Below are 15,399 nucleotides of genomic sequence, written 5' to 3' on the forward strand. Positions count from 1 at the left end.
GTCATCATTCTGGTAAGTTCTCAAAAATCATCTCTCATTATATATCAATAGACATGTGTGAAAAGATGCTTAAGGTAAAAGATGTTATTAATAGAATAAGCACCAGGTCAGTGTTGTAATTTTTTTTTTTTTTCCTATCAGCGAAAAATTCTTGCCAATAGACAATGACACACAGTGTTTTTTTTTAGGTCAGATGTTCTGGGACTTCTTGTTCTACAAAAAGATGATGCTTGCCAGTTTCATTTTCCAAACAGCATTACATCCTTCTCTGTATGGGATATTTTAAAAAATGGAACTACAACTGCTAAGTCAGAGAGGGTCATTGAGATAGGCTGGTTTGATAAATAAGGTACAACGCTGAGAAACACAAGACAATATCCCTGCATTTCCTGTTGCTCTCACCTCTGTTTGCTTGTTCCCTCATCTGTAAATGAGGGACTACCGGCCTGGTAATACCTTCACAGAATAAAGTAAGGATGCATGAGATAACGTCTGTAAACTACAATAGACTCCTTGGAGACTGGCGCTGTTTGAAAGCAACTTTGTCAGTGACAGCTGAGAAAATCTTCAGTGAGCCAGAAGCCCGGGGACCTTTGGTTCTAGTCCATGATGAAATGAGAAAACAGCTACATTATTTGACTCCTTCATTTCAAGCCTTTTCATGGGGATAGAATTATATAATTATTTACTCAGGGAATGCTGGTGATATTTCTGTTAAATAATTTCTATACACTGTATAGTCTCCTAACTGCTTTCCATTTATTTCCTTTATCTTCAAATTTCTTTTCTATTCCTTTCTACTGTCCATCCTTATGCTCTGGTAATTCCTAAATAGCTTATCTTCCTGTCCTGAGTCTGTGTGTAGAACTTGAGGATCCATATTTGACCTTCTGGAGGAGCATTGCTTTGCAAATAAATGCTTGTCAGACATACCCACGCCTTTTTTTTTTTTTTTTTAAACATTCCCACAATTACAGATGTTGAGAAGATCTATGCAAAAACAAAACGAGTCAGGGAAAGGGGAAGTTTAAGGAAACTAACACTTCTTAAGAACTAACAAGGTGACAGGCACCATACAACATTCTGCAACACCCATTTACTTGCACAAGCCTGAAAGTTCACTGCATGGTTCCCATTTTACAGATGAAGAACTAAGTTTTGAAGGGGCTACGTACCTGGCTCCAAGTTAGACAGTTACTGAGTGCGGGGGTCATGCCATAGTCTCTGCTCTCCCCATCCTCAAGCTACCTCCAGAGCAGAGGGAGGGTCCCCCGTAAGAGGAAAGTAGGGACACTTCACACCTGTGCTGTCCCATGGCCCTCAGCCGTCAGGAGAAGAGTTCATATCTGTGTTCCGATGGGAGCTGATCAGAGATGCAGTAACATAAAACGCTCCCCACTTCTCTCCAGATAACTCGGGGCTGAGGCAAGGGGCCAGCAAGAAAGGCAGGTGCAGGCTGCCAGAAAACTGTCTAATGCGCTCTCCCTCCAGACCTGGTCATTAGAACCACGAAGGAAACCAACATGTAGGAGCCAAGAGACAGCTGAGAGCAGCCTGCCCCAACCGGCCCATCCCTCCCGAGTGCTGGAGGCCCAGCCACGTCTGAAAAGAGGCTCAATGTCAGGCAGCCGGGCAGGGAACCCCACACAACCAGCACCATCCCTACAGACAGGCTCCTCAAAAACGTGCCCAGAGACCCCTGCTCCTTTGCCCTCACATTTCTTTGGCAAGATTTAAGCAGAGGTTCAACATATTTCTTCAAGAAAATAATTATTCAAAGCGTACCATGGTGGTTTCAAAAAGTACCTGTGTGACTTGGACACAGGCACGAGCAGAAATATTCAATGGTTAATCATTTTAATTTTGAAAAGTTAAAAACTTTTCAAAACATTTTTTACAACGAGAGCAAATCCATTGCTGGGGTCAATACGAAAGAAATTTTATCTAGCACAGCTGGAATCTGACTTGGAGCTGGTCAGACAGCACTTCTGTAGACAGTCTGCAAGCAAGTCCCAGAACACATGCGAAAGAAAGAAGCTGAGACAAAGGAATGGAACAAGGCGAAAAGGTCGACAACAAAAAGTCCACACTGGTGACACCTGCACCATGCCCCCAGATGAATGATGCAGACACTACAATTAAGTCTGGGTTTGTACCAAAATCCTCTGCAGTTAATTGTTCTAAAGTGATTTCACTCCACATACCAGAGAAGGCAGATACTGAAATGAGTAATAAAGAGCATATGAAGGTGGAAAATGACCCAGACAGAGCCACTGAAGTAAGGCAGAGGGGCTGTGATCCCAGAAGGCAGCAAGAGCTTGGATGAGCTGGTATCCTGCACAGATCGGTGGTGAAGGAAAATTCGTACCAGGCCAGGTGCCCGCCAGCCCTGGGTTCTGGACCCAGCCCTGCATTTCATGGTCACGTGCACTCAGCACTTCAAAGGGGCGCAGGCTCCCCATCCTCTCAGCAGACTCACCCTCGCAATGGCCTCCGGGGGTCATGCGGTACCCGCTGTCGCAGTATTCACACCGGAAGGCCCCCACAGTATTGACGCAGTGCCCTTCCCCACAGACGTCTGGCCTCAGGCACTCATCAACATCTACGCAAAGCAGAAAACGTTGTCCCAAAACATAATTCCAAACCTCTCCCGTCTCCCAGGTTAGTTCGATGTTAAGAATGAAGCAACTGATTCCTAACATCTATCATCTCTTTGATTTGTTCCAAAAAATTGAGTGGTTTTGATTCACTCGAATCCAAAAGAAACATTTAACGCCTCTGGTTTTTGCAGACATTTGATACTATTCATTCAAAACTGTTGGGGAAAAAATTCCATTTTTTAATCTTCCAGTATCTAGCAGATAACTATGTTGTAACAGGGGTTTAATAATAAATTTGGGGTGGTCTGAATAAGCCCTGGACTGATGGAATCTTAGGGGAGCTAGAAACCCGCCATGTGGGAATTTACGCATCTGAAAGAACACTGTCATTACCTATGCAGTTAGTACCCTCCTCACTGGCCATGAACCCCGCTGGGCAAATACACAAGAAACTTCCCTCAGTGTTTTCACAGCGTCCCTGGGAGCAGAGGTGTTGGGCCTGAGTGCATTCATCAATATCTGTTAACAAAAAGACAGATAAAAGGATTAGTGTAGTCTAGCATGAAATTCTCAGTCTCTCTGTTCATGAAATACCAGCACACCAACCCCTGTGTCCCACAAACCTTTATAAGTGAGGAAAACAGTAAAAGGAGACACGATCAGTCTTCCTGAATACCTGAAGGGCTGTTACTGGGAAAAGGGAATACACATACGGTGTACTGCTTTGAAAGCTCAAGCTACTACCCTGACATAGGTGTTTCAAAGAGAAAGATTTCAGGTCACCACAAAAGGACCTGCCTGATGACTGGAGTCATGTAAGCACTGGAATTCACTGTGCAACTCCCAGGCCAGCTCAGCAGAGACAGTCAGAAATGGTGGGACAGGCACTCTTTCACTGTGCACTTGGGTAAAGCGAGACTGAATCATCTCGACCGACTGCCCTTTTCAACTTTATGTGCTGGGGTTCTAAACATAATACATCTAATGTATACAAACTCAAGAGACAGAGCCATGTTATGATGGAGCAGGTGGATGTTCCCCTCACACCTCACCCCACATATATATGCAAAACAAAACGGCAAAAGTCACATCTGCATAATGGCATTTAGCATATTAAAGTGGGTTTAATTAGGTATATGCCTTTGTTGCTCTATATTTGCCTTATAGCTCTTAGTGCTGAATTTTCTTTTTCTAAAAAAATGATATTAAATTTAGTGTTAACACATTAAAATGACCTACTTAACACTATTACACCCCTTTTTGAGATTCATTTTTTTCCCCAAAGAAGCATATATGAGATCCCTACTTCATAAATTCATTAATAGTTTTGTGTCAGCATATATTGATTTTCAATATAGAAATCCCTTTTAAAAATCAGATTTTATGAACTTAGATGAACATAATTCTTTACTGCAGAATATATTAATTTGTTTTGCTAAATATGTTTGTAGATAGCTATTTCTAGAACTCTTAATTTTATATTCTTTCCCTGAAAAGCTCTGGGAAGTTATTCCACCTTTATGTAATTGTATTACACTTGGCAAGGTAGGTAGCATTGAACCAAGCGGTAAGAGCCTCCTAGGAGTTCACTGAACCTCTTTTTGAGTACCCTTAGCTCAGAGATAAAATTTTTAAAAAATTAAACACAATAACATTTTCCCCATAATAAAAAAAATGTTCTTTATGTGCAAATATTTGATATTTAATAATCTCATCTACCAAAAGTGTCTCTTCTTACCAACACATTTCCTCTGTTGCTCACTGAACTTGTAGCCATCATAGCATATACAGGTATACCTCACCGGTAGGTTAATGCAGTGTCCTGCTCCACAGATATCAGGGTTCACAGTACATTCATTGATTTCTTTAAAAATAAAAAAATGTAGGGAAAAACAGATATAAACAAAGATTCCATTGCTACTTGCAAACCATTACTTGTGTTTCCTGATTACCTTATTGCCAGGTATGCAATTAGAAAACAAAATTTCATACTCTAAAATCAAGTATAAATTCATTTGATTACCGATGATCATCATTTCATAATTGATCAGTTAGCCCCAGCCAAGGTCATGAATAATTCTTAATGAAACAACTTCTAAGATGAACTGGAGAAGGTGGAAATTCGGAAAGAGGCCATGTTAAAACGTTATAGTCAATTGTGAATTTCCAAGATGGCCCATCAATGAGTTTCTATCCACTCCAGTTCATTTTGAATGATGGACCAATCACATGATTTCTCCTGATAAGAAATAGATGGTAACTTTCTATTCGTTAGCAGGCCAAATTCAAGTTCCAAAAACTATATTCAACCTCTTCCAAATTTCTCATTAATTCTCCAGAAAGATTTACCACTTGTAATCAAAGCAGAACTTCTGGATGCAACTTACTCTTCATTTGCCAATTTCAACAGGAGCATATTTTATTTACACTAGTACAGAATCTTCTTCCAAATCTTCTCTGCTCAATTCCTCCCTCACTCTCCTCCTGATTCCTGCATGAGACTGGCTTCTTCTATGAAGCCTGAGAAGATGAGCCCCGAGTCCTCACTCCACCCACAGACAAGGCCGTGGTCAAGGCAAGGTGAGAGGAGCTCCCAGTGGGTGAAGGCCATCACGGCGTGTTTTATTACCAAGAGGACCTGAGGACTCAAAGGTGACCTGAGATGAATTACTCCAAGACAGTCTGTTGATTTCAATGATCTTTGTAAGAATGTATAATAGAATAGTGGGGGGCGGGGGGCACAGCTGGTGGTCAGAAGCCCAGCCTTGGAGGACAGTACAGGTACCAACCTCGCTGCCCTTTCTTAGCTCTGTAACAAAGAGCAAGTTACTTAAACAATCTAAGCCTCACTTTTCTGTCTGTGTAAATGAGAATTATCAGAGCACCAACTTCAGAGCGTGAAGTTCTAAAGAGTTAACCTAAATAATGCATGTAGCTCAATGCCTGGCACATTATATTGTGCTCAATAAAAGTTAGCCATTATCGGGCTTCCCCGGTGGCGCAGTGGTTAAGAAACCGCCTGCCAATGCAGGGGACACAGGTTCGAGCCCTGGTCTGGGAAGATCCTACGTGCCGCGGAGTAACTAAGCCCGCGAGCCACAACTACTGAGCCCGCGTGCTGCAACTACTGAAGCCTGCGCACCTAGATCCTTTGCTCCGCAACAAGAGAAGCCACCACAATGAGCACCCACGGCAACGAAGAGTAGCCCCCACTTGCTGCAACTAGAGAAAGCCCGCGCGCAGCAACGAAGACCCAACGCAGTCAAAAATAAAAATATAAATAAAATTTTTTAAAAGCTAGCCATTATTACTGATTACTGTGGTTGTTCCTATTGAAGTCATTTAAGAATAGATAACAAAGAAACAGCACATTTATAATAACTACCTTGGGCTATTATCTCACTGTCATCACGTAGTAAACAACGCTTAAAACAGACGAGACCATGGATGAGCCCAAGCGGCCCAGTGGAGGAAGACGGGGCCTCAAGCATGACAAGCTAAATCACACCTTTGTTAGAGCAATCTATGGCTTGAAGGAAAAGAAAAACAGGCATGCTACTGTCACCAATAACCCACTGTGAATTCTGAAGAAAGATGTGAAAAACAGTGTTTTAACAAAAATTCACTATGGAAATGACCTAAGTTGGGGCTGAGGTTGCTCTCCAAAACCCAAACCACATTCATTTTTCATCAAGTGTTATTCACTGTGCTGCGATTTTAAGACAACCGATGCAAGTCATTTGAAAAGTTGTTAGGCTTTATAAGGACGCATACGACTACAGAGCTGCAGTATTTTGCACCAAATCACTTGGATTATGAAAAAACCACACATTTACAAGTTACTTATACCTTTAGTGAGCCTATTTATGCTAATTCACTATCCGAAAAATAGACTGTTTATAGTCAGTATAATATCAAATTACAGAAAAAATGATCCAAATGGCTAAAAAAAATGGGTGATTAACACGATTGCCTAGACTTAAGTGACTGATACTAACAACATAAAACAATGAATTATGATACATACGTAGCATAGATCATTATATAATCATTAACAGGATAGGATAATGCTTATTTGTTAAGAAAATATAGTTAGGTACAAATTATAATATAGGATATGATCTAAATTATTTTATGCACAGAAAAGAAGACTGGAAGGAAATCAGTCTTAAGTGTTACAATTATGGGGATTTGTATTGTCTATATTTTTCTGTATTTTTCAAAATTTCTACAATGAACAGGTATAATTACTTCTATAATCAGAAAAGTCTTTCTTAAAAAATTATTATTTCTATGTGCCACAAAAATCTGAAGGTAGAAAAGGTAATCTTCTCCAGGTTCTACTCCTAGACCCTCAGGTAAGCACTCCCTTCTCTGTTTCTAAGAATTCTTTAGTAGAATAGTGTGAGAAGCACATCTTTAACCAGCTATTCTTAAGGTAGGTAGATGCCTTCTTTGAAAATTATTGGTATTTAGATTTCTTGATTTTCTTTGTAATTATTTCCATTATGTTCTTATCTGCCATTTGCTTAAAGCAGAAAAGACATACTGATCAGATTTGCAAAAAGAAAAATTAGAAGATGACTTAATATACTAGGAACAAGAATTCAGAATTAAAAGGCTGTACATCTGGGGTTTTCAGGAAAGGCTTGATCAGTACTCATTGCCCCACCCCCAGCCCCACACATACCAATATGTTGATTACCAAATATTTATTTGTCCTTTCAGGTATAGCTTTAGGATGGATTATTTTACATGTGTGAACAAAAGTCTTCAAAAATATGTGATGCTTAATTCAGAGGAGATACATTCCTATACCAGTGTGCCAATATTTAGATCTTTTCTTCTTAAGTCAGATCTAAGATAGGAGAAATGGTTAAGAATTTTAATTCCTTAGTCTTAAGAAATGAATAATAATAGCCTTTCCTTCCAATCTAGTATCTTAAATGGAAGCTATGAGGTTGAAATAGTTATGAGGAAAGCTTGAGGATTTTTAGTTGATTACCTCAGATTAAGTATATAAAGATGCAGCTTGAAAATGTTGATCCCAGTTGGTACTAACGTATGTAAGAAAATGTTACTCTGACACCACTAGAGGGTACTAAGAGATACATCAAAGGAACGAAGGGACATTTACTAACGTGTACTTGATTTCTACACTGTTTGCCCCATTTTTTTTTTAATATAGGAGTGATGAATGTAACTTATTAGCTTGTCCTCAGAGATACCTTTTATCCATTTGCTAGGAGGATTCCACCCTTCTAAGTTAAACAAAAAAAGAAAGCCATAACAACTTCGAAACACCTCTGCTTTCTCTTTACTACTCATCAAAAAATTTACCAGATTATAGTCAACAATACTGTATTATAAATTCCAGTGTTGCTAAGAGATTAAATCTTAACTGTTCTCAACACACAAAAAGGAAAAGTATGTGACATGATAAAGGTGTTAGCTAATGCTTTTGTAGTAATCATAGTGCAATATACGAATGTAGCAAACCAACACACTGTATATCTTAAACTTATATAATGTTACGTCAACCACGTCTCAAAAAAACAAAAGAACCAAAAAAATTGATCAATACCATTTTTAAGGTAAAAAGTAAATTACTGCTACTCCTATTTTAAAACTTTAAAAACATGTCTCCCACCACCTCTTCCCATGCTTTCCCTCCTTGTCTGTTACGCTTTCATTCTTTTTTTTTTTTTTTTTTTGCGGTACGCGGGCCTCTCACTGCTGTGGCCTCTGCCAGTGCGGAGCACAGGCTCCGGACGCGCAGGCTCAGCGGCCATGGCTCACGGACCCAGCCGCTCCGTGGCATGTGGGATCTTCCCAGACTGGGGCACGAACCTGTGTCCCCTGCATGGGCAGGCAGACTCTCAACCACTGCGCCCCCAGGGAAGCCCCACTTTCATTCTTGATCACATATAAGTTATACAGAAAGCCAAGTCCTGAGGGTATTGTCTTAAAACTGAAAACAAGTTGCTGGCTTTCTCTGGGTTTTGTGGGGCACAGACGTTATGCTTTACAGTTTTCTAAGAGGTCACTCACACATAGGCTTGTGAGCCTGTTCCCGTGGAAAGGATCAGTTCAGGTCAAAACATACATTTCCCTGTACATGCTGATAGCGTCAACACAAACCCTGGGAATATGGCAAAGCCTCGCACAGGAAGCACTAATTACTGGCCTCCCGGGCACTCTGGTTAATGATAATGTCTTCTCTTCTAAAGCATGTTTGGTTTCCCAGAGATCAAGAGACTGCTCCCACTGGACTCTTCCAGGTGTCCTCCTTCATTACACCTATCACATTTCCCCGGGTTTGCAGGACCGCCCTATGCTTTCCTACTACATGTGGCCCCTGAAAGAGCTTCACCTGCACTGGGCCAAGGACCTTACTGTTTCTTTCCCAGGAGCCCGTTTAGAATTTGGAAGAAGAGCCATGACCAAAAGCTAGTGGAAAACCAAACGCTCTATTTATCCCGGCAAAAAGGCCAGTGGTGGGCTTAAGAGTTTGGTGTTTTTATTTTATTATTTTTTTTGTTTGTTTGGTTTTTTTTTGCGGTACGCGGGCCTCTCACTGTTGTGGCCTCTCCCATTGCGGAGCACAGGCTCCGGACGTGCAGGCTCAGCGGCCATGGCTCACGGGCCCAGCCACTCCGCAGCATGTGGGATCTTCCCGGACCGGGGCACGAACCCGTGTCCCCTGCATCGGCAGGCGGACTCTCAACCACTGCGCCACCAGGGAAGCCCTGGTGTTTTTATTTTTAAGAATTAAATGAAAAAGAGCTTTTGACAAAAATATGAAAGTGAGTATGCTGACCTTTAGCTTTTTTCCTCATCATGTGATTACTCAAAATAAATAAATAAACAGAGCTGGAAATATTAAAGCATGATGAGTTAACATGGAAAAAAGTTCACCTTCCATTAGCATACATAGTTTATTGAGGCTGTCATGATACTGGTAATATGCTTCAGGGACAAAGGTTTTTATAAAGTGGTCATTTCTGAGTTCTGGAAAAGATCCAATGAGCAAAATTGTTGTTATAATGTTTGGGCCATGATGATTACAAAGGTTTACACAAAGCAGTCATCGAAAGTCAAAGAATAATTTCTGGCTGGTCTGCAAGGGCCATGGAGAAAGTTTAGGAAGAGCTGGAGGAAGGCATCAAATGTCAACTCATGGAAAGGTTTACAGAAATGCCCTGGCTTCCTAACTGCCCCACAAAGAGCATAAACTGTCCCACAACAACTGAAGCAGATGTTCCCACTTTGTAAATACTCGCCAGAGAAATAAAGCTTTGATTTTCCAACCTATCCTTGAGCTATTAAGATACTATGCTAAATCAAGAATTTATATGCTGAAATGTATCATTTATTTGGAAACAGTATCCCAATAACATTGCAAACCATCAGCTGAGCTGCTGAGAGTGGAAAGTATCACACTCATTCCCTGCAAATACGTGGCTCACTTTATAATTATTGCAAGTCAAAGTGAGTCTGATGAAATCTGCAAAGGCTACTTCCAATCTCAGCATCATAAAGATATCATCGTCGAGCAATGTGGAGCTTATTTTGTTTATTTTAGGTACCTACTTATTATTCTATTCCTTTCTTCAATTTATGGATAAAACTAAGACTGACAAACATCTACCTCCTTTGTGTTCTAGGGGAAACAAAACAAAACAAAACAAAAAAAACACTGCCTAATGTTTCAGAAAGAAATGGTCAGATTGCTCCTTCAATCTACATGTTTGGCTCTCTTATCAAAACCAATGGGAACATCTATATTTTGATTTCAATTAAATTTGATACAAAACAGTCCTCTTGTTCTAGTGTAGATTACAGATCATGTAGTATGGCTCCAAAAATTGCAAGCCATTTAAATTCAAAGACTATCTACAATGTTCTCCCCATGGACTGTTTTAGAAAGATTCTTTTACTATATGAAGTCAGAGCACCTACAAATGCTGCATGAAGATAAAATTTCAATGTCACTTGTTTCCTGGAAGGAAATATTTGTGCTTCAAACATGTGATAGCAGATGTTAGCCCTGTATCTCTGCCAAACTCAAATTAAGCTGTCTTCTAACAACTTCATATAGCACAGCTACTTTCATTTTTTTCAATCAGCTCCGCAGTTCAGTTGAAGCTGAGTAACTGCAATTTATTATTCCTCACAGGCCTGCATTTAAATGATTGGCTACCTTCATCCAGCCAAACTTAACCTCTACAAAGCTAGTTTGCAAGAAGTCTGATGGTTGAAGTCAGCCATTGTTAAAAAGGCACAAAAGTATGTCTTCACATTGGAAAATGGAAACAGTACTTGAAAGAACTTTTGCACTGACAGACTGCAATTTTTCTTTTTAATGCTGATATAAACAATGAGAAGATCCTCCCTGACCAAGATGGTATATTACATGTTTGTATGCCTTGCACTGCATAGCAGAGTCTCTCATAGATGGGATTAATAAAGTGGGTAGACATACATGTGACTTCAGAACAGAGAATAACAATTTTAGCCACAGCCATTAAAAAAAAAATCACTAGCATTTCACCGTATCACTAGAAATATTTAGAACAGCTAACATTTCTATAACACTTTACTCGGTATTTATAGTAAAACCAAAGAGCAGTTGCCCTGCATTCATGTGGGAAGACCATGGCTCTGGGTGCAGCTGCGCCTTGAGGGTATCCCTGAAGTAGGTGAAAACACACTGCTGGGTCCATGATGTGACTCTGCACTATTTAGTCAACTGCATTTCACCTTGGGGCAGGGGTGCTTTTTAAAAACACTTTCTAGTCTGCTGTATCAGTTCAAGTATCTAAGAGAAATTACATCCACAATTTTGAGAAAATGGGTAAAAGTTTTTGGTTTTTTAAAACATATAAAAGCTGTATGTATTTAAGGTGTACAACTTGATATTTTAATATGTATACATTGTGAAATGATCACCACAGTCCTACTAATTAACACATCTAACCAAGCACATGTCTATTGGAAATGATGCATGTCATGTTTCTGAAGAGGTGAAATTCTAAGGGAGGCTGCAAACTCCTCTATTAGCTTCTCCTGCCAACCCACTGCCAGCCTCATCCTGCAATGACATCAGGAACTTAAGCTGCTGTGATACATCTTAGTGATATTTTCTCTGATTATAATACTATATTTCCACACAAGAATATGTGGAATACACAAAAAATTCTAAAATGAAACAACACCCGAACCTCTCAGACCCCACTACAAAAAATAATCACTGCTAATACCTGGTGTATCTTCTTCTAGCATTTTCTCAATGTACGTATGTCTTTTTTTTTATATTTATATTCAATCATATATTTATATTCTCCTTCAGGTTCTTTTCCATTATAGGTTATCACAAGATATTGAATATAGTTCCCTGTGCCATACAGTAGATCCTTGTGTTTCTTTGTTTTTAAATTTTTATTGGCGTATAGCTGCTCTACAATGTTGTGTTAGTTTCTACTGTACAGCAAAGTGAATCAGCTACACATATTTGGTTTAATACACTGTATCCTTCATTTTCACATACTTCATCTTGTATTTAACAATATCTTGTGACCATTTTCTGAGAGAGTTTAATAAAAATTCTTCAAAAATACTGTAATATTTGATGGTAGCATACTGTTTCAATGTAGATATAATTATCTATTTCCCTAGAGTTAAATACTTAGGTTTTTTTTTTTTCTATTTCTCTATTATACATGGTGCTGTGGTAAGCGTCCATTTATATAAACCATTACAACAGTTTGCGGGGACGTTATTTCCTTATACTAGTTATTTTAATATGGGATACTGACTTAAAAGTCTTGAAGATTTTTTAAAGTTCTTGACACATATTGCCAGTTTGTGCTTTCCAGAAAAGTTGAACTAGTTTACATTCCTTTCAGCTATGTGTGAGAGCCTCAATTTCACTCTAGTAAAAATTAAATACTGCTTTGTTAAGAATAAAGAATTCTCATTTTAATTTGCATTTCTTTGACTACTCGTAAAGTTGAAACTTCCTATTACATATATGTTTCTTGGTATGTTACCTATGAATTACCTGATTACATTATTTCCATTTTTCTATCAGCATTTTTATTGCTGATGTATAAGACCTCACTATACATTAAGGATATTAACTTTCAGGCTGTTGGTTACAAATTATGATAAATCTTTATAATTTGTCACTAATGATTAAAATAATATATGTTTATTATAAAGAATTTTAAAATATATAAAAATATATTGGAGAGCATAAATGTTATCCATGATCCTATCAACTGGGGATGGTTAAACACTGTGATGAACTTTTTCTGTTTGTAAACATTTAAAAAATAAAACTGGAATCACTGTGTTCTATATTTCTTAGTATTTTGCCATAAGCATCTCCTCACAACATTAAATACTTTTAAAACATTTATAGCTATGTGATATTCCGCTGCACATGTACCATAACTCGTTTAAACATATTCCTCCTTTAAACAGTATTTAGATTATTTCCAAATATTTGCTCTCATGACTAACTCTGCCATGAGCAATCTTGTGATACACGTGATACAGCTTCGACACTACATTTAAAATGAAGTTCATATCCACGTCTCCTCCACAGGCTCTGTGACATCAGTACTGCACCTACCTGTTACTTGAGTAGGTGCAATGACTTGGCTGGCGCTTGATGTTGAAGCTTCAGGAGCTACTTCCACAGGCACAGGAGGTGATGTTTTTTCAATCACTACTATACGAGGAAGGAGGGAATAAAATGAAAATTAAAGGCTGTTATGTGCATTGAGATCCATTTCAAAATGCAAGCATAATTTAATCTAACAACATACCACAGTAATTCTTGGATACAGGAACAGCTATGGGTCCCTAAAGCTCATGGTATTAGCCTGTAGCCCTGGTTTCAACATGTAGCAAGAATATCTGAGAGCAATTTGGAAGCCAAGAAAAATGACCCTTCATCAAATGATGAACCTCAATAATGTTCTAATAATATATACTACTCCTGACCACAGAAAATAGTGAAAAATTTTATCGTTATAATACTTATAATATAGCAGTCTCCCCTCATCTGAGGGGGATATGTTCTAAGACCTCCCCAGTGGATGTCTGAAACCGCAGAGAGTACCAAACCCTACATATACTATGTTTTTTCCTATACTAACGGGCAGGAAGCATATAGAGCACGGATACTGGACAAAGGGATGATTCACGTCCCAGGCAGGATGGAGCAGCACGGCGCGAGATTTCATCATGCTACTCGGAACAATGCACAATTTAAAATGTATGAATTGTTTACTTCTGGAATTTTCCATTTAATATTTTTGGGCTGCAGCTGACCACAGAAAGTGAAACCATGGATAAAGAAGGATGGACTGTACCATACTTACACTAACATTATATAAGTATATTAATATACACAAGTGTATTTCACATTTTACTTCACTTAGGAACTCTCCTGATTAAAACTTTAAAACCAAAGACACAGAAAAATCCTCATCTTACTCTTTTATTCATAGTACTCTTACAAACAGCACAAATCAACACAGGCTACCTGGAAACTGTGGATGCAGATGAATAGTGGAAATGCCTGGAGAGAGCTGGGGTTGACTAGGCTCAAGTTTGGTTTTCTCTTGATCCAATGAAGGTATTTCCTAGATGGTTGTATTAAAAAGAAAAAAAGAAGAAAACAGAAAGTAGGAATTTTTAGTTTCCACATATTACTATTTTTATAAATTTTACTCTTAGAAAGGCAACAAATATCACAGGTACACAAAAACCTGGGCAATTGCTTGAAATTTAAAAAAAATGAACCGTTGCTGCGCTGCTACTATACTAAGCCCTTGAGTTTTCCCAGCAGTGCTGATATGTGCACACACCCTCACCCACTTCCCGGGGGCCCAAAGCAAAAGGTCTCTTCAGATATTTTAAACGAATGCCTTGGCTCAGGGGCCCACGTTTGGTCTGGAACGAGGCAAAACTGACCCCAGAGGAGAACTCCACCATCACCTCATTCACATGTGGCTTCTGCCCAAATAAAATGTCCAGCCACACTTTGCAGATTAAGTAATGGATACAGGTATGCCATAACAAAGAACACAATACATTAAAATACAGTAAGCCGGTCAGTCATTACAGTAACTTTACACCTCCACCTCTCAGAATACTGGTAGTCAAACAGCAACAGAAAAATAGGGACCTGGAGGAACACCTCACACATCCTGTTGACCACTCCTGTCCTCTGGGCCAGAAGCAAAGAAACAGACTGGCACCCAGGGCTCAGTTTCCAGTTACAGCTCCTTAGGGCTCCTGCAGACTGAACAATCGGGCTAGGTAAGGATCTGAGACCTCACTCACACCACTGTGGGCCCAGAGCGCTCACATCACCACTCCTGGTTAAAGCACTCCTTGCTTTAATCACTGTCATCTTCCAGAAAGCCCACTCCCCTGGCCTCTGTTTCCCTTTTACCTTATCACCTTTTCTGCTTTTGATAAAATAGATATCCTGCCTGAGTATGTCATCAAAGACCCAATTGTGTAGGCATGAGTGCTTACATGGTAACTCCATTTAGATATTCCACAAATTCCTCAAACCCATCCCTTCCCCAAAGCATCCAGGCTCTGATTCCACCTTCTTCATTTCTATTAACGCCACAGCCATTAACCTGTCCAGGTTTAAAGTCACTTTTTAGTACCCCTCTTTCATTCCTCATTCCAAGCCCTGCTCATTTCCACTATTCCTTATATTTGTTCATCTTTTTCCACATCCATAAGCCCCCATTACCCTCGTGTGCAC

General features: G+C 39.4%; 1 protein-coding gene across 13 annotated transcripts in view; it reads right to left on the reverse strand.

Moving 5' to 3' along the window:
• LTBP1 (latent transforming growth factor beta binding protein 1) overlaps positions 1-15,399 on the reverse strand; it is a 419,895-nt gene that overhangs the window by 121,080 nt on the left and 283,416 nt on the right. For 12 of the 13 annotated variants that reach the window (XM_027113416.1, XM_027113415.1, XM_027113421.1 and 9 more), the window contains 5 exons: positions 14,158-14,257; positions 13,240-13,338; positions 4,339-4,464; positions 2,994-3,119; positions 2,480-2,602 (listed from right to left, as the gene is read on the reverse strand). In XM_027113416.1, the coding sequence (XP_026969217.1) occupies positions 2,480-2,602; positions 2,994-3,119; positions 4,339-4,464; positions 13,240-13,338; positions 14,158-14,257 (574 nt within the window). The remainder of the gene's footprint in view (positions 1-2,479; positions 2,603-2,993; positions 3,120-4,338; positions 4,465-13,239; positions 13,339-14,157; positions 14,258-15,399) is intronic. The other variant, XM_027113414.1, reaches the window with a different exon arrangement.

The sequence above is a fragment of the Aethalodelphis obliquidens genome, unplaced genomic scaffold (genome assembly GCF_003676395.1).
Source record: "Aethalodelphis obliquidens isolate GAN/ISIS:26980383/991018 unplaced genomic scaffold, ASM367639v1 scaffold12, whole genome shotgun sequence".
NCBI classification, from domain to species: domain Eukaryota; kingdom Metazoa; phylum Chordata; class Mammalia; order Artiodactyla; family Delphinidae; genus Aethalodelphis; species Aethalodelphis obliquidens.